At 37.2% G+C, this 24744-nt stretch overlaps 1 protein-coding gene across 1 annotated transcript in view; it reads left to right on the top strand.

The window, feature by feature from the left end:
* Nucleotides 1-10941, top strand: part of LOC140877239 (uncharacterized) — a 39946-nt gene extending 29005 nt beyond the window's left edge. The window contains exons 2-5 of the mRNA XM_073280768.1: nt 8309-8630; nt 8824-9820; nt 9898-10669; nt 10850-10941. Coding sequence (XP_073136869.1) covers nt 8309-8630; nt 8824-9820; nt 9898-10669; nt 10850-10941 — 2183 coding nt within the window. The remainder of the gene's footprint in view (nt 1-8308; nt 8631-8823; nt 9821-9897; nt 10670-10849) is intronic.
* The last annotated feature ends 13803 nt before the right edge of the window (nt 10942-24744 follow it).

The following is a 24744-nucleotide window of genomic DNA, read 5'->3' as shown; positions in this document are numbered from 1 at the left end:
AAATTATTTAAAGAGACCTTGTAAACGTTCTCACTTCTATATCCTTTGAAATTTATGGATTTGTCACTAATAAATGATACAGTGCAGTGTTGGGGAGTGAATTTGACTTCATAACCTCTATCGCACAATTGACTTATGCTTAGTAGATTATGCTTAAGTCCTTTCACTAGGAGTACATCATCAATTAGACAAGAATTAGATATACCTATTGAGCCGATGCCTTCAATTACTCATTTGCTGTTGTCTCCAAAGGTGACAGTCCCCTTCTCCTTTGGTTTGATTGATTGAAGAAGATCCTTGTTTCCCGTCATATGTCTAGAACATCCACTGTCTAGATACCATATGCTAGGGAGAGCATTTTTTTCCCTGAAAATAATTGATTTTGGTACCCTTTAGTTCTTTTGGGTCCACAATGTTAGAAAAGAGAGATACAAAATAGACTTCTAAGAGTTCAGTCTCTCATAGCAACATCATCGCCACTTTCCAAGAGTGCTCCCAGTAGTAGGTAGGGCATATGGCCACTTTAAAAACCTATTTCCTTGGACAGAGCAACGTTCAACAGGGAGACCAGCCGCAAGTCAAGGCATTTTTAAGCCGGTCTATATTGAACTCCCTTAGATTTTGATCTCATAATGCCGACTAATGAGTTGTTAAGTACTCTTAGGCCTCCATTTCATATAGCTCTTTTGAACATATTGATATTTCAATGATCTGCATTTATGTCTAACATGACCAGATTTGCAACAATAAGAACAAGTAGGGGTTGATCTCATTTTAGCTTTAGCTATTAGACTAGCAAAGTCTATAGACTTTTTACCATAGCCTATTCCTCCCTTATCAAAGCTACATTTCTGCATGCTAAGTAGGTTGTTCAATTTATTGCTACTCACATTGAATTTATCGAAAGATTTTTCTAAGTGATCTAAGTCATCCTTAAGTCTAAGGTTATCATGCTCCTTAGTTTCTAATTCCTTTTTAAGATTTCTATTCTCTTTTCTAAGAACCTTAACCATATCAAACATATCTTTATAAGCATGTAAGAGTTCATCGTAAGTAGGTACCTCGTCATCGTCGTCAGAGACGATGTCATCACTTTTAGCCATTAAGCAGAAGTTTGCTTCCTCGTCGTCGTCGTCGCTATCACTCCAGGTAGCTAGTAGGGCTTTCTTCTTTCCTTTGTCCACTTTCTTCTTGAGTGGGCATTCATTGGCGTAGTGACCTTGTTGTTGACAGTTGTAGCAGGTCACTTCTTTCTCAGGTTTCTTCTCCTTTTTTGAATTTGTTTCCTCGCATGAATTTCTTGAATTTTCTTGCGAAGAGAGCCATGTCATCATCGTCATCTTCTTCGACTTGTGTAGTCAAGGCTATCCCTTTGTGCTTGACATCTTCTTTCTTTGATTCTTTTCTTGTGGACACTTCTAACTCATGGGTTTTTAGGGTCCCATGTAGTTGATCAAGATCATAGGCGGCAGTGTCCCCTTTGTTGGATTCGATGATGGCGGTTCTCTTTGCATCCCATTCTTTTGGTAGGGCACGAAGAGCTCTCCTCCAAACTTGCTTGGTAGGATATTGTTCTCCCAATTGTGCTAACTCATTGATGATTTGAGTAAGCCTTCGGAACATGGTGTCAACATCTTCGTTGGATTCCATCTCAAATGTTTCGTATTTGAGTTGGAGTAAGTCGATCTTTGTTTCTTTCACTTGGTTGGTGCCTTCGTGACATATTTCTAGCTTGTCCCATATCTCTTTAGAAGATGAGCACATCGATATCCGGTTGTACTCGTTCATATCTAAGGAACAATGCAAGATATTCATAGCTTTAGCATTTTGCGAAATTAATTTCATGTCCTCTTTTGAAAAGTCATCCATTCCCTTAGGAATTTCAACCCCATCAACTATTTTCATAGGTGTATAGGGACCTTTCACCGTCACTTTTCATAGGTCATAGTCTACGGATTGGATATATAGGGACATACGATTTTTCCAATACCCGTAGTTTATGCCATTAAAAAGAGGAGGACGATTAGTAGATTGCCCTTGAGCATAATCACTCGCTAGGTTTGCCATAAAAAGGATTTGAAAAGTATTTTCAAATGGCTTTGATACCACTTGTTAGAACCTAATGGGGGGGGGGATTTAGGTTCTATTGGCAACTTTAGCAATTTAAAATGATTATGCAAGTACGCAAGCGGAAGACTTAAGCAATCAAATAAATAAGTGCGGTAAATAAATACGTAATGTAAATAAAGCAGTAAAAGGGATAAGAGATGTTTATGGAAGTTCGACGATAAATCGTCTACGTCTCCCCTTCTTGGTTAAGTCGATTAACCAAGGATCCACTAGCACTTCGAACGTCTTGGCCTTGATGGCTCCAAGGATAGCCTTACAACTTGACACGATCACCGCGCCGATACAACTCAACACTCTTGGCCTTAAGGGCTCCAAGGATAGCCTCAACACAACACTTGGCTTCACACTCAAGTGCTTACAACGATAGCACAACACACTTGGCTTCACACTCAAGTGTTTACAACAATAGCACAACCAACTCACAAACTATTTTTACAAACACTCTCAAATATATCACACAAACACTTTGATAGTGAGAAATTGCTTGCAAATGAGAGAAGAGATGAGTTGGGATGTCTCTAAATGGTCTTGACAAGCCTCTATTTATAGTTGGCAAAGATTTGAATTTGAATTTGTGTGCTTGGAGCGTTTATTGGGAAGCCAAGGAGTAGAGACAAAGTGTAGGCGCCGCTGCCTTCTTTTTCCAGCACTGAGCATCTTTTGTGGAAAAATCATATCTTCCAATCTAACCGTTGGATTGGTCTGAAATTTAAACTGAAGCTTTAAAACATCTGGATCTTCAATCTGAACGGTGGAGATTTGATTCTAACTAGTCAAACATTTCCAGTAAATCTCGGAAGTTGCAAAATCACGTTCTCGCTTTGGTTCTGAGCATTACTTTTCAAAAATTCGAATCTCACAATCCATCCGTTGGATTGGCCTGAAATTAACACACAATCTTTTTAACATCCTGATATTGATCGTTATTGGTGGAGATTGGATTTGGATGCCTCCATCGATTCCAGTAGGCTTCTGAATCCGATACTTCAGCAGTTAGCTCCTTGCAGAAATAGCTACTGTTCAACATATTTGAAAAAATCATAACTCCATATCCAGCCGTTGGATTGATTTGAAATTTGGATACAAACTTTAAAACATCATAGAAATCCATGTGATTGGTGGAGATCGGATTTTAATAACCGAAGCATTCCCAGTTATTTTCTGAAGTTGAGTCTTCATAGTTCATTCCTTGCAGAAGTAAGTACTGTGCAGCTTTGTTAAAAAAACTCATATCTCCATATCCAGCCGTTGGATTGCTATGAAATTTGGAGAGAAGCTTGAGAACATCCTGATCTTGATTTTCATTGTTGGAGATCTGATTTGGATGACCGGAAAGTGCCCGGTGAATTTTGCAAGTTTCTGCTTTATAATATTGGCTTGTCCTTGTCCATTTCTTTTACAACTTCAAAGTAACTTCCAAGAATTTGATTGTTAATATGATCTAATCTGCAAAGTCTCACTTTAAATGGTTAGTAACAATTAACCGAGTTTTGTAATCATCAAAACATAATAATATGAGATTTGTTAATGCATTAAAAACATTAATCTCATAACACGAGATTTGTATGCGTTTAAGGCGTAACAATTTCAATAAAACCAAAATTATTGGGCAAAATAGTCATTTTATACAGTTTCCTCTTTTATAGCCATTAAAAGCTCACTTTGTGCCCTTTGATAATATTTTATTTACAAATATGACACTCACTTTATAAGATATATATATTTTTTGTGAACATTTGTTTAGAAAAATGTTATATTTTTATTATTTTTTAATTTTACAATTTATTATTTATTATTTTATTATTTTTTAATTTTGAAATTTATTATTTATTGTCTTTTAAAAAAAAAACGAAATGTACGAGTACGCAACGCGTGCAGCGGTATACTAGTATATATAATTATCTCTCATATCATATGAATTCTCACTAATCACATCACTATTTCTCTCATTATTTATAACATATATTAAGGCTCCGTTTGGTACCGTTATTAATAATCTATGTATAAAATTATCTTGTCTAATCACAAGTTCTTTTCATCATATTATTTATCCATCAATTAATTATAATTTTACATCAATCAAATCATTAATTATTTATCTTACATCAATCAAATCATTGAATTAAAATTACTATAATACCCATTATAAATAATATTATTTATATATTTTTATTATTAAAAGGATAATATGGTAATTTACTATTTTTATTTAAAATTTAATCAGTCAAATTAAATAAACTATAATCTATCAATCAAATCAAATAAAATATTTACTGAAACGTCCTAAAACTACTACTGAATTTTTTTTTTAAACTCTCTGATAATAAAATAATGAATATAAATATATATATGCCCGTACATATATATATCATACTTAAAAATAACTTTACTTAATTTAAAATACATAAACACAGTAAATACAATAAAAGTACACACATTCAATTAAATACTTAAAATTAATTACTAAATAATATTTCATAAAAATTTCATAATAAAATTCCTAATTAATACTTCCTACACAAAAATCCATGCAAACTAAAAATAAATAAATAATTAAATCTAAAATCCAAGCATACTCTCAAAAATCTAAAAATAATGAAACGTGTGCGGAAATAAGTATTTTAAATCTCAACATAAGTATCATAATTGAGCGATGGTCACGGGTTCTAGCCGCCTGGATACTCATACGCCCTCGCCGCCAGTCGGGAACACATTATCCATATTGACATTTTGCTCACCTGCACCATTTAAATCTATTGAGCCTAGAGACTCGGCACGTTCTATCCTTACATAACAAAATGAAACCACACACAAGCACACATCATATAAAATACGTAAATATAAATATACGTGCATGATCTTAAAATTATATGCATATAAACATGAAATAAAGTAATTATACTGATTTATCATAATGCTAAACATATATCATCATACTTAATAAATCTCATAAAATAACTTATCATGATTTCTTAGTTCTCAACAGGTCATATCCATGTCGGTGACATCATACTAAGCGATTGATCAATCTATAAACCAACGTACGCGGCGGTGGAGTTTCCACCTCTGTGCTGCCACTTCACCAGCCCTCTCAGCTAGATCCATAAGCTCATCATACTTATACATCATTAGGAAGGTCACCGGGCCCAGGTATCCCGGCCTCCAACCACATCGCTTTCCACCTTCACTTCAACTTCCATAAAAATATATTTTTCTTAACATACATTTAAACTTATCATAAAAATTCTTACATTATGCATGAACTAAAAAAAAAATCTCATTTATTTCTTTATTTCATGAAAATTCGCCCGTAAATATATATTTTATTTATTTTCTTAAAAATCATACTTATATATCTAATAAAAATGCATGCATGAATTAAATATATATTTACGGACCTTTTAATTTTCCAAGAGCTTGTTTGAGCTGCTGACCACTTAACTTAAACCTATAAATTCCTAAACTGACACAATAAGTCATGGACCCCTAGATCCATGTAAAACTAATAAGCTCACTAAAACATTAATTAAATCCATTAAATTACTTAGAATTAATCAAATAAATTATTAACTAGTTCATTAACCTATAAATTAGACCATTAAATTACTAAATCCGACACATCTTGACCCAATAATTCTCATGGATCACACGACCCATGACAAGTTAGTGGTCTCACTTCATTAATTAATTAAGCCCATAATTAAAATTAAACTAGTCTAATTAATTAATTAACTCGAGCCCAAACTCATTTATTATTAACTTAATCTCTTATTTAATTTAAAATAAAAATACCCGAGTCCAACTAATATAACCCAAACCCGGACCAAACTAACTTGACCCATTATATTTTAGACCCAACCCGGACCCGAAAAACCAAGCCCGGCCTGCCAAAACACAAGACGCAACCCTAGCCTTCCTCTCCCAAAGCCCAACTCACGGCAGCCCTGAGCGGCTTCAGAAAAACTGATCGTGCCGCCTGCTCAGGCCACCTTTGGCCGTGAAACCACTTTCCATATTTATCTAACATCCAGGCAGTTCTAACGCAACAAATTTGACTTAAAACCGAGCTTTGTAGAAGGAGAACGAACCAAAACAACAGAACCCCTCTGCTGCTGTACGCGCAGAACGTGACTCGACACTTCAGGCCGTTTGGCCGCCCAGATCCGGCCACCACCTGCCGGAGCACCACCTGGAATACCTTCCCCAAGGTCTGGCGGTTCTAACCCCACCAGAACCAGACCCTAACTCACCCTATGGACCAAGAACGAGCCATTTTTCTGAAACTGCTCAACCTGCGCCAAATCTGTCTTCTATAGTGCACCCAGCCTAAACCAGCGATTAAGCCACATGAACCACCATACAATCACAACCCTCAGCCCTCAACCAATGTGTTCAGCACCTCAAACAGCCTTAGATCAGAATATATGAAGAAACATGGGTTATGCACCTAAAAACGTGAACCATGCATGATCATGTGAAGAATTTCATTCAAAACCACAAACGCATACATAATCTGATCATTCATGTTTAAAAAGAACTGTGTAATATGATTTAAATGGTGTTCAAGAATGGATTCGAGACGTGCCTTGATGAATTTTTGCAAGAAACGACATCTAAATCGCGCGTACGGCTTTCCTGGACGAACGAATCTTCAAACTAATTTAAAAACCTTGAAGAATCGGCTATGGAGGCTAGTGATTCTGCTGTAAAAAAAGTGGGAGAGGAGAAGGAAGAAGGTGGAGGCGGCTAGGTAGGAAGAAACGTGAATAGAGTAGGGTTTTAGGAGATAATTTAACATAATATAACTAATAATTAATTAGGATAAATATATACTCTAAACATATAGAATTTTAAAACTCTTAAATACAATATAAATCTGATATTTAACCTTAAATCCCGAAATTATAATTAATGGGATTTTTAAAGCTTAATAAAAGTTATTAAAATAACTTATTTTTGGTAAAAACTAGCACATAAATAAATATGTATCTAAATACTATAATTTTCTTCAAATTATACCTTAAAATAATATTTTAAGGCTCCTAAAAATCTCATAAAATATTTTGGGTGAAAACAAACATCTCGTCCGTCCACGGTCCCGCCTACGCGATCATAAAATAAATTTTCTCAAATAAATTCATAAATCACATCATACCGATTTAAATGCCGAAACAATATTTAAAACATGTCAATAAATCACATAATTCACATAATAACTCATAAAACAATTTAACACATTTTTACTTATTTTAAAATTATTAAAATCCTCTAATTATGCATGCGGATTTATGTGACGAATTTCTGGGCGTTACATTTACTATCCTTTCTTATTTATTTTTTATTACATTATATTATTTATCTATATATTATTTATCTCATCACCCGTATCAAACTGAACCATTGTTTTTGAAGGGATACTTTAAATTAAATGGGAGAAATGAATTAAGGGGAATCCATCAATAAATCCCCAAGGATAGTATTGAATTGTGATCCAGTCCCCTTGTCAGTGTTTAAAAGTAAGGGGTCCCCACTGGCAAATAAAAATAGTCTTAGCTCATTAATATAACGAAAAGTCCTAAATGTCCTTATGTTTGAATACACGTAGCTCACTTTCTCTTTTATCGATGACTTGATTTTTTTCTCAGATTTCCTTTTTCCCTACACAGGGCATGTAAGCCGTGACTGAAGATGGGAATTCCAAAATTTTCGAAAGCTTGAATAATTGTAGCTTCCACTCTTGGGCCGAAATTCTGTGATCCACATTTTGAAAGTTTGAATCGTAAAACAGTAAGTGTGTTCGTTTGATTTTGTCTACGTTTTTTGGAGCAATTTCTTGAAAGTTTGAATCGTAAAACAGTAAGTGTGTTCGTAAATTTTTGCCCTAGAACTGTGGTGCAATTATTTTCTTATCGTGGCTATAGATTATAATCCAGGTTTAATTTTTTTATGAACTCATGTTCTTCAATTCGCTCCTAAATTTACGTTAATATATGATAAAAATTTTGAAGAAGAAAAATTCATTCGTTTTTTATGATATCTTATTAGTTAAAAAATTTCCCGTAAAAAAATTCTAATGTATATTAATTTGTTATTTATTTGGCTTCACAACGATGAAATTATAAGCTTGAGACACCTTATTCACATCAGTGTAATTTTTGTTGATTTATTTTTATTACAGCAATGAATTTAGGGGCTGGAAGTTCAAATACTGGTTTTATTGGTAGTTGTCACTACAATGGTGAACTCTATATGATTTCAATCAGCAATCCAACTAATCTGATGGAGCTTTTCTTCACTCTGTCGAGAAAATGTGTGGATATGAGGTCTGATCTAATTTCCCTGCAATACCAAGCTCCTCATGAGAAAATTTTTGTTACACTGAAAGAGGACGATGACGTGTTTACTATGCTTAATCTCCACACATGTTTGAAGCTAACAATCATTGATATGAGGGCGGTGAGAAGAAATGATCCATCTATGGGCGATAGACATCTTCAAAGGTAAATTGATCTTAAAAATATGGTACTTTTTATCTCAAGTAAATGTTCTACAAATTTATTTATAGTACTACATTTTATTTGAATTAGGAATAAATTTTTTGAATATGATAATACATTGTAATAAGTTAGTACAACATATTATATGAGTCTCCGAGAAGAGATGGTTGTAATGTGATTGTTTTAAATTGAGAAGGATTGACATTATTGAAGAGAACACCGGTTCGACGAGTGAGCCACAGATGACAATGCTTACTCTTAGAAATTCTTTGGATTCGTGGAGTCATTGCATACGTGGTGAGGGTCAGACATTCAAAGATGCGGCAGAGTTTAGGATTTATCTTAAGATTTTTGCTATCGCAAGTAGAAGATCTTTTTTGTACAAGAAAAATGATAATGTGAAGGTGATTGTAGTTTGTAGTGATGGTAATTGTAACTGGAGGATATATGCATCAAAACATAAATCTGATAATATATTTGGCATCCGTAAATGCAATCTTAAACATAGCTGTGGCGAGGACCATCTGCACAGTCATGGGCATCCTAGGGCTGATTCATCTTGGGTTGCAAATGTGGTAAAGGATAAGTTACGAGCTGAACCGTTGTACCGTCCATGTGAAATGATAAAGGACATTCATCGAGACTATGGTGTTGAATTAGAGTATCATAGAGCTTGGATGGGGAAAGAATTAGCTATGCATGATATACATGGCACTGATAAAGGGGTGTATGGAAGATTACACTGGTATTGTAATGATGTGAAAGATACTAATCCGGGGAGCTTTGCAGAATATGAGATAGATGAAGAAAGTCGGAAGTTCCAAAGGCTGTTTATTTGCTTGAATGCGTGTGTTGTTGGTTTTGTTAATGGGTGCAGGCCATTAATTTTTGTGGATGGAACTCACATAAAAAACAAGCATCAAGGATGCATATTGGCAGCAGTTACAAAAGATGGCAATGATGACTTATTCACGCTGGCTTATGCTGTTGTTGACGCAGAGAATGATAAGAACTGGATGTGGTTTTGTCTTAAGTTGAGACAAGTACTCTTGTACAATAACGTGATGATTTTCAATGATTACATATTTTTCTCGGATCGGCATCCTGGGATAATTAAGGCAATTGAAAGTGTATTTCCCAATAGCCATCATGCCTACTGTCTCAGACATTTGGTTGATAATTTTGTAAAACAGGTATGCCTACTGTCTCAGACCTTTTTTAATCCAAAATATTTTTATTTGTTGTAATTTTTGTTTATATTTGATTTCAGGTTATGCGTAGATATCCTATGCACAACAAAAAACATTGGAGTTCCGTTTTCAAAAAAGCTGCGTATGCCTATTCCAGACAGGATTACAGTGAGCACATTAATAACATCATTGAATCAATGCCAAATGCAAGAGATTTCATTATTAACTCACAGCCACAATGTTGGGCCAATTCTTTATTTCCTGGTAATCGATGGGGAGTGATCAACAATAATATAGCAGAATGCTGGAATAGCTGGGTGAAGGCTGCAAGGTTTCTCCCTATTGTCCCTATGGTTGATCATATTCGCAAACAAATAATGAAAATGATGCATCAACGTCGTGAGGCATCATCGGAATTGAACAAAGAACTTACTCTAAAGAAGGAGAAAATATTAGTTTCTACCTGCATTAGTTTTAGAAGCTTGAGAGTTGATAGATCCAGCAATGCGAGTTTTGAGGTTGTTGAGGGTGACAAGACATATGCTGTTGATTTGAGACATCATACGTGCTCGTGCCGTGCTTGGCAAGTACTTAAACTTCCTTGCAAGCATGCTTGTGCAGCGATTGAGTCTAAATCATTATCCTTTTATGACTTTTTTGATAAGTGTTATACTACGAGAATGTATCGTGAGACATACAGAGCGACCATAAATCCGATACCCACGTTTGACATGTATGAATCTCAACTGGATGAAGATAATGTGATATATGCACCAGATTCTCGAAGTCAACCCGGACGTAGAAGGACAAAAAGATTTCCATCTCAAACTGAATTACGCACATTGAACTGTGGTCGGTGCCATAGACAAGGACACAACAGAAGGACATGCAAAGAATCAATTAACTAGTGTAATATCTTACCATAGAAAATACTTAGCAGTTGTGTCATTATTTCTTTGTAATTAGACTCATTAATTTATGGTTGCAATATTTTTTTTACTTAGTATGTACTGATTCTGTTGTGTTTTGCAGTAAGGAAACGACAGATGCCGAAAGACACACAAGAGTGGATTTGTCGACCAAGAGGCATAAACGTGGTCGCAGTGTCGATTGAAGTTTTTTGAAGTTGTGATGTTGAGTTGTTTGCTGTCGAACAACTCATTTCATTATGTGTTTTGTCCTTTGTATCGTACTGTTTGGTGTTGGATTTATGTTGGTGTTTTAGCAGGTTATTTATGTGTAAACTTTGTTAAGATGCTAGATCATTGTATTGTGATCTTGAACATATGTTGTTTGGATATTGTTGCTTAAGGATTTTGGGTCTGTTGTGGCCTTTTCAATTTAGACTTGGTGATTTTTGGTGGGATCTTTTACTATTATCATATGCTTATTTACTGTCGTATTTGGAATCCAACTCGTATGCTTCCTTTGAGTTCAACTCATATCTCATTTGAAGCCAATTATAATACAAATCTAAGTACACATGTGCCGATAACACATACATACATACCCAGATTTCAACCAAAGTTCAAGGATTCAAATTGATAACAAATACACATCAGATTTCATCAACGCGCAATTAATACAAGCAACAGCGTAATGAGAAGTACAATTGCGAAGATAAAACATCCACAGCCAAAACAGCAACAAGCAACTGATATGTCTGATAATAATTTATTTTGAGCATCGGATTGGTGAGGTCGATTTTCATGTTTCGGTTCATCACAGGGATGAGCAAAAGAAGCGGAGGATTGCTCATATATCATTGACTCGCGATTAATATCGGTTTGACTACCACCGTGGAATTGTGACTGTGTTTTGTGTGGATTTCCGTCATATTCATCGCCCCAGACAAAACGATTTGGGTATGTAGTATGCCGCTCCTGGTCTTGTTGACCGTAGACCTGCTTTTCGATGAGTCATCTTTCCTCCACCGCATTGGCATTCCGGTGGCTCCTTTACCTCCATTGCAAATCTGCAACAATACGAAAAAAGAAAAATAGGGTAGAAGAGAAAAATATTCCAGATCTGAAAACAAAAACAGCTAAGTGATAAATAAAAATCACAGATCTATCCAATTTCATGGTATTCACTTACTTTTATGGCCTTGTGGTCACAAGGAAGAAGATGGGTAATATTGATAGTGATGAACGCTTTCCCTTATGTAAACGAAAATGAAGATGATGTTTCCCCTGTATTTAATAGCCATTTAAAGCGAGTGGGTCCTTCTCGCTTTTTATTATAATTTTAATTTAATGAAAATAAAAACGGGCATAGTACTCAATTACACACTATGAATACTCATTTTAGGCAAATTAACAACGACAATCTATTTCGCGTCTTCAAATACAATTTGTGTCTTAAAAGTGTTCAAGTCTCTTGTGTGATATAGACTAGTTCCAAGCACACGTATTTGAGATTATGGGTGTAACAAACCTTTAAACTCCATATTTCTTTGTAACCTCATTGAATTACAGAATTGTGATTGTAACATATGTTCTCTACTCATCGTTTGTCCCTTGTTTTATTTCTAATATGATATTTTACTTTTAATTTCATTATCTTTAACATCAAATAACATAAAATGAAGTAGTTGAACTAAAGTTCACCTTCTTTGTGTTAAATCTTCATTCACATTACGAAGACACTCAATTTTCAATTAAATAAGACATTATGGTTGATATGATGTTGGTACTCCATTACGTTTAAATCAGTATTGATTTACATATAATAAACTTCGATTACAAACATAAAATACTTGATTCATAGTAGGTTTGCCTTTGTCATGTTTAATCACAATGATCTTGAAAATAAATTAGTAAGTTACTATGAAAAAAACATATTTGAACATCATATTATGTTTGTGTATTGTCGACTCTATTGAGATTAGAAAGTTAAGGAAATTGAAGTTCTATTGTTAGATTTTATTCGTCACATGATATTTCTTGTACAACTTTAATGATCTTGACAATCAATTATCCTAAGAACACTTAATTCAAATTTATTATATTTTATGTGTTTAGGACTTGATTCGTATTCTAATATCTTTATTTTGTTTTTAATTGATCTCTCATGGTGGATGGTATATCGCCAAATCATATCATCAAATTTCATGTTATAGAACTCTATTATGTCCATATCATGATTGATTTATTATATTAAGTGTTGGATTTATACAAATCCATATTCTGTGGGCCTAACATAGTTTTCCACATAGTACTTGATTTCTTTCGAGTACTACTTCATATTAAAGGTTTAATATTGGATTGCAAGATGAATATGCTTTATTAATGGATCAAAATACTGACATATATTAACACTTATCACTCACAGTTAATGAGTCTAACTTTATTTTTTCCACATAGTAATGGCTTCATTTGGAATAATACAATATATTGAATTGTTAATATTGGAATTCAATGTACATGATACAATAAGATTTAAAACTTGTGGATCAAAATGTTTGCATACATCATATTCCACTACTGCAAAATATATCATGCATCAAAATCAGAATAACCCAAAATATGTCACATCCTATAACTCAATCAACTTTGTTCGTACATGATCTACCACCACTTACATTCATAATTTCAAAGCAATCTATAAAATGTCACCACATATGACCGATCTTCATTGTAGTAACATCATTTCAATGATTTTAACATTCCCCTTTCATCGAACAATATCTTCGCAGTGTGGGCTCTATACGCATCAATGGAGCATGTCTCCTGGTAATTCCAAAATGCACTGTCATCTTTCACATAACACTCACCCCACAGACATGTGAATATTCCACAATTTTGATCGATTCCCTCTCACGGCTAATATTAAATATCACATCACCACTTCCGACATCGCAACCCACCATATTTAAAAGATATCCAGCCACAAACTTTGCCTATAAAAATAATTAAATTGAATTTCAACAAAATATTTGAAAATACCAAATGAAAATATTCAAAATTATATTTAAATGCCAACTTACAAATATTTTTGCAGCACCCTTGTGAAATGAGCTGGGCATGGAGTCTTTCACCCAAAATATATTCTGACCCGGACATAAAGTCAACAAGAACCGGTGATTCTTGAAGACTATAGGGAAAAGTATATATTTGCAACATGTCACGACCTCTTTGTTCAATTCAGAAAGCTTCGTTATTGTACTCTTACGCAACGTTAACATAAATTCACCGAATTCAAATTCCCCAACCCTTTTTTTCTTCAACTGCTCAAGATGGCTTATCACATCAACCTATTAAAATCATTCATGAATAATAATATTATTATCAACAGAGTAGTTGAAGAAAATATATCAAATCTTTCTAATATTATATACCTGCACCAACGGAGACATACAATAGATTTTGTGACTATTTGTGAAACGATCCTAACTCTATAATTATTAAATAAATAAATATGCGGAATTTTTTTTTTATATATATACTTACTAAATAAAATATGCACATATATGCCCATACATACATGCACAGAATAAAAAGATTTAAAATACATAAATAAAAACTTAAATAAAAGAATTTCCTTCTTTAAATAAAATAAATATCTGAGTCAAACATTTAATTAAAAGTACTGCATAAATAAAATGATTAAAATTTGCATGCACTGACAATATTCAATAAAATATTCAAAACACACAACCACTGAAAAATAATATAAAATGTGTAACATGCTGACATAATCAAAACATGCAATATGACTCAGACATCTATCACGGTCACGGGGTCACTGCATGTCCGCTCATATGTCCTCGCCGCCGGTAGGAGCTACATCCTCCTCTACGAACTCACCTGCACCATACCAGTGTAGTGAGCCTAGAGGCCCAACATGCTAACATAACAAGGGTTTAAAATAATTTAAATCACTTTAATACTAATACATAACATATACATGAATGAGCATGCTTAAAAATATCATGAACATAACATAAACTTAAATTAAACTTAAATATCATAATAATACATAAACATTGTTGAGCAAAGTATTTTCTAACATCGCATGGTTGTATCCATAGTGTAACCTTAAATACATACATTAAATACTGATCAGCGTGGTAACCAACGTACGTGGCGGTGACGAATCACCTCTTAAATTGGCAGTAAACTGCCCTTCAATAGTTCACATATGGGGACGAATCTCCCTTAAATTGTCACACTACTTCAACTTCCAACATAAAATTATTTTCTTTTGCTCAACCTTAAACATTAAATCATGCATAAAAATTATTTCATGAATGCATGTGCTTAAATAAAATGTGTGTCCTTCATATATATTTAATTTAATTTCATACTAACATATAAATATTAAAAATAACTTCAATGCATAAAAATAATTAAATATATAATCAGGACACATGCAAATTTCTCATGGATTGTACTGGACTGCTGGCCCTAACACTCAAGCCCAATTTCTTAAATCTGGCCCAATAACATACTTAAGCCCAATAACATTGTTCTAAGCCCAATTAAAATAATTTAAAGCCCATAAAACATTCTAAGCCCAATAACAACTTAAACTGGCCCAATGGGCCCAAAAGCCCAAAGACTGGCCCAATAACTTTCATGGGCTCAAAAGCCCATAAAATTAATGGACTAACTTAATTAAAATTTTAAAAGCCCAAATAAAATTATTTGGGAGTCCAAATAATTTTATTTCTAATTAATTGGCCCAAAAACCAATTAATTCATAAAATACTTTAAAAATAAAAAGACTCGAGCCCGGCCCACCGAACCCGAACCTGGACCAACTTAACCCGACCCACTACCCCACAGACCCGACCCGGGACCACAGACCCGACTCGGAACCAAACCCTAACCCTAAACCCGACGCCCCCCTACCCTGCAGCCCACGGCCGCCGCGAGCAGCAGCCCTTTAGGGGCTGCTGCCGCCTCGCTCCAGCCGCCCCTGGCCGGAGCGCCGCCGCCCAGACGTTTGTCCCCATATGTGAACTATTGAAGGGCAGTTTACTGCCAATTTAAGAGGTGATTCGTCACCGCCACGTACGTTGGTTACCACGCTGATCAGTATTTAATGTATGTATTTAAGGTTACACTATGGATACAACCATGCGATGTTAGAAAATACTTTGCTCAACAATGTTTATGTATTATTATGATATTTAAGTTTAATTTAATTTTATGTTATGTTCATGATATTTTTAAGCATGCTCATTCATGTATATGTTATGTATTAGTATTAAAGTGATTTAAATTATTTTAAACCCTTGTTATGTTAGCATGTTGGGCCTCTAGGCTCACTACACTGGTATGGTGCAGGTGAGTTCGTAGAGGAGGATGTAGCTCCTACCGGCGGCGAGGACATATGAGCGGACATGCAGTGACCCCGTGACCGTGATAGATGTCTGAGTCATATTGCATGTTTTGATTATGTCAGCATGTTACACATTTTATATTATTTTTCAGTGGTTGTGTGTTTTGAATATTTTATTGAATATTGTCAGTGCATGCAAATTTTAATCATTTTATTTATGCAGTACTTTTAATTAAATGTTTGACTCAGATATTTATTTTATTTAAAGAAGGAAATTCTTTTATTTAAGTTTTTATTTATGTATTTTAAATCTTTTTATTCTGTGCATGTATGTATGGGCATATATGTGCATATTTTATTTAGTAAGTATATATATAAAAAAAATTTCCGCATATTTATTTATTTAATAATTATAGAGTTAGGGTCGTTTCAGTTGGTATCAGAGCACGGTTCTTGGAGGGGTCATTACTGCTATGCGAGCTCAGAAATCCACGCTACCGGTCTGTAAGTTTTAAGTGTTTATAGCATGATTTAATTTTTAGAATTTAAGTTAGCATTAATTTTAAACAACTTAGTTATGCATGGCGATTTACGTAAAGAAATATGTGGTGGTGCAGAATGCCTCCCAGACCGATGAACAGACGTGGGGGATCTCCACCTACACCTCCACCTCCGCAGAACCCTCTAGCAGCATTGGAGCAGGCCAATGCGAATATGATGGCAGGGATTACTGCTCTGTTAGAGCAGCAGGCTACTCGTCCTAGGTTGTCCCATGAGGAGGACGTTGCTGAGAGGTTCCAGAAGAAGGGACCCAAGGAGTTTGTTGGTACCACCGATCCTTTGGTGGCTGAGGGATGGATTCGCTCTCTGGAGTCCATCTTTGCTTATATGGGGATCACAGACACCGACAGGGTGAACTGTGCGATGTACATGCTGAGGGGTGACGCAGCTCTTTGGTGGGAGGGTGCTGTCAGGGGAGTTCACCTTCCTACGCTGACATGGACAGAGTTTAGGCGTATCTTCTACGCCAAGTACTTCACAGAGGATGTGCGCATTCGCATGATCCGGGAGTTTATGAGTCTCCGTCAGGGGGACAAGACAGTGGTCGAGTACGTGAGTCAGTTTGAGAGGGGCTGTCGCTTTGTGCCTCTGATTTCAGATAGTCCACCAGAGAAGTTGAGGCAGTTTGTGGAGGGTTTGAGGGCGGATATCAAGCATGATGTTCGCATGGCAGACGTCCTTACTTATGAGTCTGCAGTCAGTAGAGCCTTGCGTTCCGAGGAGGGTCGGAGAGAGATTCAGAGGGAGCAGCAGGGGAAGAGGCAGTATCAGGCTGGGTATCAGCGACCATCTTTGCAGCCTCCTGCGAAGAAGCAGTTTACAGGGCCGGCTAAGGGCCCGAATCCACAGCAGAGGCCACAGCAGCAGAGGCCGCAGCAGCAGAGGGGCGGGGCCCCTAATGCCATAGGTTATCCTACTTGCCCGAAGTGTCAGAAGATGCATTCGGGACCTTGTCTATTGGGAGAAGGAGTTTGCTACCACTGTAGGGAGCCAGGGCATCAGATAGCTAACTGCCCGAGGAAGAAGAACACCGCTGGTAGGGTGTTTGTGATGCAGGCCGAGGAGGTAGATCCAGACACCTCCTTGATCACCGGTATATCTTACCCCTAACATTTTAATAATTCTCCTTTGATTAAAATTTCGTCTTTATTTTGGAATTGTTGTTAATTTGGGTTATTTAACTGCATGTTAGAATAGGAAGCATGTCTTACTTGTGATTAGAATTAAGAATTAGTAGTGACTCGTTGGGGAAAATTTAGTAGTGGTATGAAACTGTTGGGAATTTTCTGCGTGCAGGGAGAATCCTAGTTGGAGGAAACTCCACGTTTGCGTTGCTAGATTCGGGAGCTACGCATTCGTTTATCTCCCTAGAGTTTATCAGGCGGGTAGACATCACACCTGAGAGTATTGACAGTGGGTATGATGTTACTATGCCGTCAGGGCAGATTATTTCTACCTCAAAGGTTATTCGAGGACTGGAGTTGGAGCTGCAAGGACACTCCGTTCGAGCAGATGTGGTGGTTTTGCCATTGAGTGGTTTCGATTTGATTTTGGGTATGGACTGGTTGACAATCAATGGAGCTTCGATTGATTTTCGTCGGAGATCAGTGTCAGTGAGACCTACAGTAGGCGACCCGTTCACTTTTCATGCATCTCAGAGCAGTGATATTCCTCAGGTGATATCTCTTATTCAGGCGAGGAAGTTGTTGAGACGGGGTTGCCAGGGGTTTCTAGCGAGTATCATCACGACTTCAGAGCCATCTAGCAGATCATTATCAGAGATAGAGGTGGTTCGTGACTTTCCGGATGTCTTTCCGGAGGATGTTGCAGGAATTCCACCAGTGAGAGATGTGGAGTTCAGCATCGACTTAGTGCCAGACACCGTGCCTATCTCTAAGACACCATACAGACTTGCTCCTATCGAGATGAAAGAGTTGAAGGAGCAGATTCAAGAGTTGTTAGAGAAAGGCTTTGTTCGTCCTAGCTTTTCTCCGTGGGGAGCTCCGGTGTTATTTGTGAAGAAGAAGGATGGCAGTATGAGACTGTGCATCGGTTACCGAGAGCTCAACAGGGTCACAGTGAAGAACAAGTATCCACTGCCGAGGATAGAAGATTTATTTGACCAGTTGCAGGGAGCTTCAGTGTTCTCCAAGATCGACCTGCGATCTGGTTATCATCAGTTGCGTGTTAGAGATGCAGATGTGTCCAAGACTGCTTTCAGGACACGATATGGGCATTACGAGTTTTTAGTGATGTCATTTGGGATGACCAATGCTCCAGCGGTTTTCATGGATCTCATGAACCGAGTCTTTCAGCCGTATTTAGATCAGTTCATCATAGTCTTTATTGATGATATTTTGATCTATTCTAGGAGCATCGAGGAGCATAGACAGCATCTTCAGACAGCCTTGCAGACTTTGAGGGAGCATCGGTTGTATGCCAAGTTCAGCAAGTGCGAGTTTTGGCTTGAGCAGGTGGCATTTCTTGGCCACATTATTTCGAGAGAGGGGATTGCAGTTGATCAGTCTAAGGTTGAGGCAGTGCAGAATTGGGGTATTCCGAAGAATGCTTCAGAGATTCGCAGTTTCTTGGGTTTGGCAGGATATTATAGGAAGTTCATCAAGGGTTTTTCCTCTATTGCAGTACCCTTGACTTCCTTGACCAAGAAGAATGCGAAGTTTATCTGGAGTTCAGACTGTCAGAGGAGCTTCGATCAGCTGAAGGAAGCACTCACTACTGCACCAGTGTTAGCGATGACAGTACCACACGAGGAGTTAGTGGTGTACACCGACGCGTCTAAACTAGGTTTAGGCGCAGTGTTTATGCAGTGTGGTAAGGTTATTGCGTATGCGTCGAGGCAGCTGAAGGTGCATGAGCAGAATTATCCGACGCATGACTTGGAGTTAGCAGCAGTGGTTTTCGCTTTGAAAATCTGGAGGCACTATCTGTATGGAGAGAAGTGCAAGATTTTCACAGACCACAAGAGTCTCAAGTACTTCTTCACACAGAAGGAGTTGAACATGAGACAGCGCAGATGGTTGGAGTTGGTGAAGGACTATGACTGTGACATTAGCTACCATCCGGGTAAAGCTAATGTAGTGGCCGATGCTTTGAGTCGGAAGTCGTCAGTGGTATCATGTTTGACCGTACAGTTACCACTACAGAGCGAGATTCAGAGATTTGGCTTGGAGTGTTATCCGAGTGGCCATGCACCGAGCTTGTCAGTGTTGATGGTGCAGCCAGTTCTGCGAGATCGGATTAGGGAGGGACAGTCTACTGATGAGGAGTTGCAGCGATGGAGACAGAGAGATGAGGCTAGAGGTAACCTCTTGTATACAGTGAAGGATGGTATCGTTCAGTACCGTGGTAGGATGTGGGTACCGAACGTCGATCAGTTGAGAGCTGAGATTTTAGCAGAGGCTCACACATCTCCGTACTCCATTCACCCCGGAAGTACGAAGATGTACAAAGATTTGCAGCTATTGTATTGGTGGCCCGGAATGAAGAGTGACATCGGGAGAGTGGTGTAAGAGTGCTTGACTTGTCAGCAAGTCAAGGCAGAGCATCAGCGTCCAGCAGGACTTCTTAGACCTCTTCCTATTCCGGAATGGAAATGGGAGAATATTACGATGGACTTTGTAGTTGGCTTACCGAGGAGTGCCAGAGGTTGCACAACGATTTGGGTGATTATGGATAGACTCACCAAGTCAGCTCATTTCTTGCCGGTGAGGACTACTTATTCTTTGACACAGTATGCAGAGCTTTACATCAGAGAGATTGTTAGACTGCATGGCATACCAGTGTCTATTGTGTCAGACAGAGATCCGAGATTCACATCTGCGTTTTGGAAGAGTCTGCACACGGCTTTGGGGACGAGGCTTTTGTTCAGTACAACATTTCATCCCCAGACAGATGGTCAGTCTGAGAGGGTGATCCAGGTTTTCGAGGATCTTCTGAGAGCTTGTGTCATTGATTTTCGGGGCTCTTGGGAGACTAGACTGCCATTAGTGGAGTTTACCTATAACAACAGTTTTCAGTCGTCTATAGGTATGGCTCCTTATGCAGCATTGTATGGGAGGAGATGCAGATCTCCTGTGCATTGGGATGAGGTTGGTGAGCGGATTCTACTGGGTCCTGTGATTGTGCAGCAGACAGTTGACATTGTGACTCAGATTAGAGATCGGATGAGGACTGCTCAGAGTCGGCAGAAGAGTTATGCAGATGCCAGACGACGAGATTTGGAGTTCGCTGTAGGGGATCACGTATTCCTGAAGGTGTCACCTATGAAGGGAGTAGTGCGTTTTGGCCGGAGAGGCAAGCTTAATCCGAGGTATATAGGGCAATTCGAGATCTTGGAGAGAGTTGGCACGTTGGCCTACCGGTTAGCTCTACCACCGGGGCTAGCGGCAGTGCACAACGTTTTCCATGTATCCATGCTTCGGAGATACGTCTCCAACCCGTCGCATGTGTTGGATTTCGAGCCCTTGCAGTTGCCACCAGATCTAGTGTATGAGGAGAGGCCAGTGCGGATCTTGGCTAGGGAGGAGCGGAGGCTTAGGACGCGGGTCATACCGATGGTCAGAGTCCAGTGGCTGAATCACTCAGAGGAGGAAGCTACTTGGGAGACCGAGGCAGACATGAGGACTCGCTACCCGGAGTTGTTCGGGTAAGTACTTTAATTTCGAGGACGAAATTCAATTTAAGGGGGGGAGAATTGTAACACCCGGTATTTTTAAATACGTAAATCCGCATGCATAATTAGGAAATTTAATTATTTAAAGTTTAGATTTATGGGTTAAATAATTATGTGAATTATTTGTGCATGATTTAATTTATTTTTAAGCATTTAACCCATAATTAGTGATTTTTATGATTTTTAGTATTTTAATTATTTTATCGCGTAGACGGGACCGTGGACGGACGAGATGACAACTTTCTAGCCAATTAATTTCATGAGCCTTTTTAGAGCCCTAAAATATTATTTTGAGTTTTATTATCTCAAAATTTTTAGTATTTAATTTTATATAATTTTAGGAGTCCATTTTTTATCCAAATTTAGCCATTTTAATGACTTTTAATTATTTTTAAAATTCCCTAAATTTGTAATTTCGGGATTTTTATATTATCTAGTTTAAGTTATCAGATTTTAACTTTTATTTAGAGTTTTAAAATTTTATGTTTTATATTTAAAACTTTTAATTATCCTAAAACCTATTTTAATTAAACAAAAAAAAAAAAAACCCCAAAACCTAATCTACCCAAACCCTTAACCGATTACCCCTCTTAGCCGCCTCCCTCTCCCCCATTATTCATCTTCTTCCTCGATCAACAAGCCTAGGAGGTTCCATAGCTCGATTTTCTTAAAGCTTCGAAGGTGTGTTCGTCCCGTCGTCCCGGAAACGTTCTACGTACGTGCTCAATCGATTTCTTCGGTGCAAGGCATGATTTTCTTCCCTATTTTTCATACCTATCAGTTATTATTGCGTGTGTATTGTTTGTGCATCGAATCTTCAAGTTTTCAAGGAAAATATTTCGGTTTTGAGGTTTGAGACTTGTCTAGGCATTTTGCTTGATCATTCTCACGATTTTCCTTGGAATGGATCGTTCTAGCTGCTGGTCATGGTTGATAGGATGTCTAAGGTGGGTCTAGGCTCAAGTGGCTCGAGGGGCTCGAGCCAAACGAGCCTAGAATCAAGCCAAGAGGTGGTCGGCTCCATGGTAGACGCAGACTAGGGTTTTGGATTAAGGGGCTTCGGGTTCCTTGGCTAGGGTGCATGGGGACCGGGGCTGGGCTAGGTTCAATCCGCCCAGACGTGGGCTACGTCTGGGCGGTGGCGCTCCGGCCAGGGGCGGCCGGAGCGAGGCGGCAGCAGCCCCTAAAGGGCTGCTGCTCGCGGCGGCCGTGGGCTGCAGGGTAAAGGGGGGGGGCGTCGGGTTTAGGGTTAGGGTTTGGTTCCGGGTCGGGTCTGTGGTCCCGGGTCGGGTCAGTGGGGTAGTGGGTCGGGTTAAGTTGGTCCGGGTCTGGGTTCGGTGGGCCGGGCTCGAGTCTTTTTATTTTTAAAGTATTTTATGAATTAATTGGTTTTTGGGCCAATTAATTAGAAATAAAATTATTTGGACTCCCAAATAATTTTATTTGGGCTTTTAAAATTTTAATTAAGTTAGTCCATTAATTTTATGGGCTTTTGAGCCCATGAAAGTTATTGGGCCAGTCTTTGGGCTTTTGGGCCCATTGAGCCAGTTTAAGTTGTTATTGGGCTTAGAATATTTTATGGGCTTTAAATTATTTTAATTGGGCTTAGAACAATGTTATTGGGCTTAAGTATGTTATTGGGCCAGATTTAAGAAATTGGGCTTGAGTGTTAGGGCCAGCAGTCCAGTACAATCCATGAGAAATTTGCATGTGTCCTGATTATATATTTAATTATTTTTATGCATTGAAGTTATTTTTAATATTTATATGTTAGTATGAAATTAAATTAAATATATATTAAGGACACACATTTTATTTAAGTACATGCATTCATGAAATAATTTTTATGCATGATTTAATGTTTAAGGTTGAGCAAAAGAAAATAATTTTATGTTGGAAGTTGAAGTAGTGTGACAATTTAAGGGGGATTCGTCCCCATATGTGAACTATTGAAGGGCAGTTTACTGCCAATTTAAGAGGTGATTCGTCACCGCCACGTACGTTGGTTACCACGCTGATCAGTATTTAATGTATGTATTTAAGGTTACACTATGGATACAACCATGCGATGTTAAAAAATACTTTGCTCAACAATGTTTATGTATTATTATGATATTTAAGTTTAATTTAAGTTTATGTTATGTTCATGATATTTTTAAGCATGCCCATTCATGTATATGTTATGTATTAGTATTAAAGTGATTTAAATTATTTTAAACCCTTGTTATGTTAGCATGTTGGGCCTCTAGGCTCACTACACTGGTATGGTGCAGGTGAGTTCGTAGAGGAGGATGTAGCTCCTACCGGCGGCGAGGACATATGAGCGGACATGCAGTGACCCCGTGACCGTGATAGATGTCTGAGTCATATTGCATGTTTTGATTATGTCAGCATGTTACACATTTTATATTATTTTTCAGTGGTTGTGTGTTTTGAATATTTTATTGAATATTGTCAGTGCATGCAAATTTTAATCATTTTATTTATGCAGTACTTTTAATTAAATGTTTGACTCAGATATTTATTTTATTTAAAGAAGGAAATTCTTTTATTTAAGTTTTTATTTATGTATTTTAAATCTTTTTATTCTGTGCATGTATGTATGGGCATATATGTGCATATTTTATTTAGTAAGTATATATAAAAAAAAAATTTCCGCATATTTATTTATTTAATAATTATAGAGTTAGGGTCGTTTCAATTTGCACATTCAGTGGTGGTCAATATATTGAAATACGCGTGTATTACATCTTGTCTTATGGACTCTCCAAATAACAGTTTCATCAAGTCCGTTGCATCCATTACAACATCCTTATCTTGCCAAACTACACCACTACAATTACACGCATATAAGTTAAAGAACAATTAAACTGTAAAAATAACCATTGAAAGTTATTGAACAATAAAAAATTTACCCCAATCTATCTCCAAAAAGATACGTATCTATGATCTCCTTACAATCCTCCGAGATCTCAGTACAGCCACAATAATCAACTCTGCCATGATAAACCTTAATCGAATCCTCTAATGCACTTTCGGCAATGTCTAAAACAATTGAACTTATATTGTCCTGCAACAAAAAATGTATCACAATTTAAAACTTAATGTAATAGTTAAAAAGTATAATGTCATTATAAATTTACCACATTCACAAATTGATCGACTTCAATGATATCAGAATTCAATGCATTTTTCTTCTGCCGCTTCATAGTGCTACTAGGAGGTGCCATTAACATTGAATCTGTTCTCTTTCGCATTTCATCACATCTGGTCATAACTCTTTTCGCAATAGGTGAACAAGGAATTCCACTCGATGAATCGCTATCATCTTCTTCACTGTCATTTCTCACTTTGTCCACATCTGAAACCTCAAATTTCGCAGCAT

This window comes from Henckelia pumila, chromosome 2 (genome assembly GCF_033568475.1).
Source record: "Henckelia pumila isolate YLH828 chromosome 2, ASM3356847v2, whole genome shotgun sequence".
NCBI classification, from domain to species: Eukaryota; Viridiplantae; Streptophyta; class Magnoliopsida; order Lamiales; family Gesneriaceae; genus Henckelia; species Henckelia pumila.
Note: the sequence above shows the minus strand (reverse complement) of the source record. Positions and strands in the feature narration are given on the sequence as shown.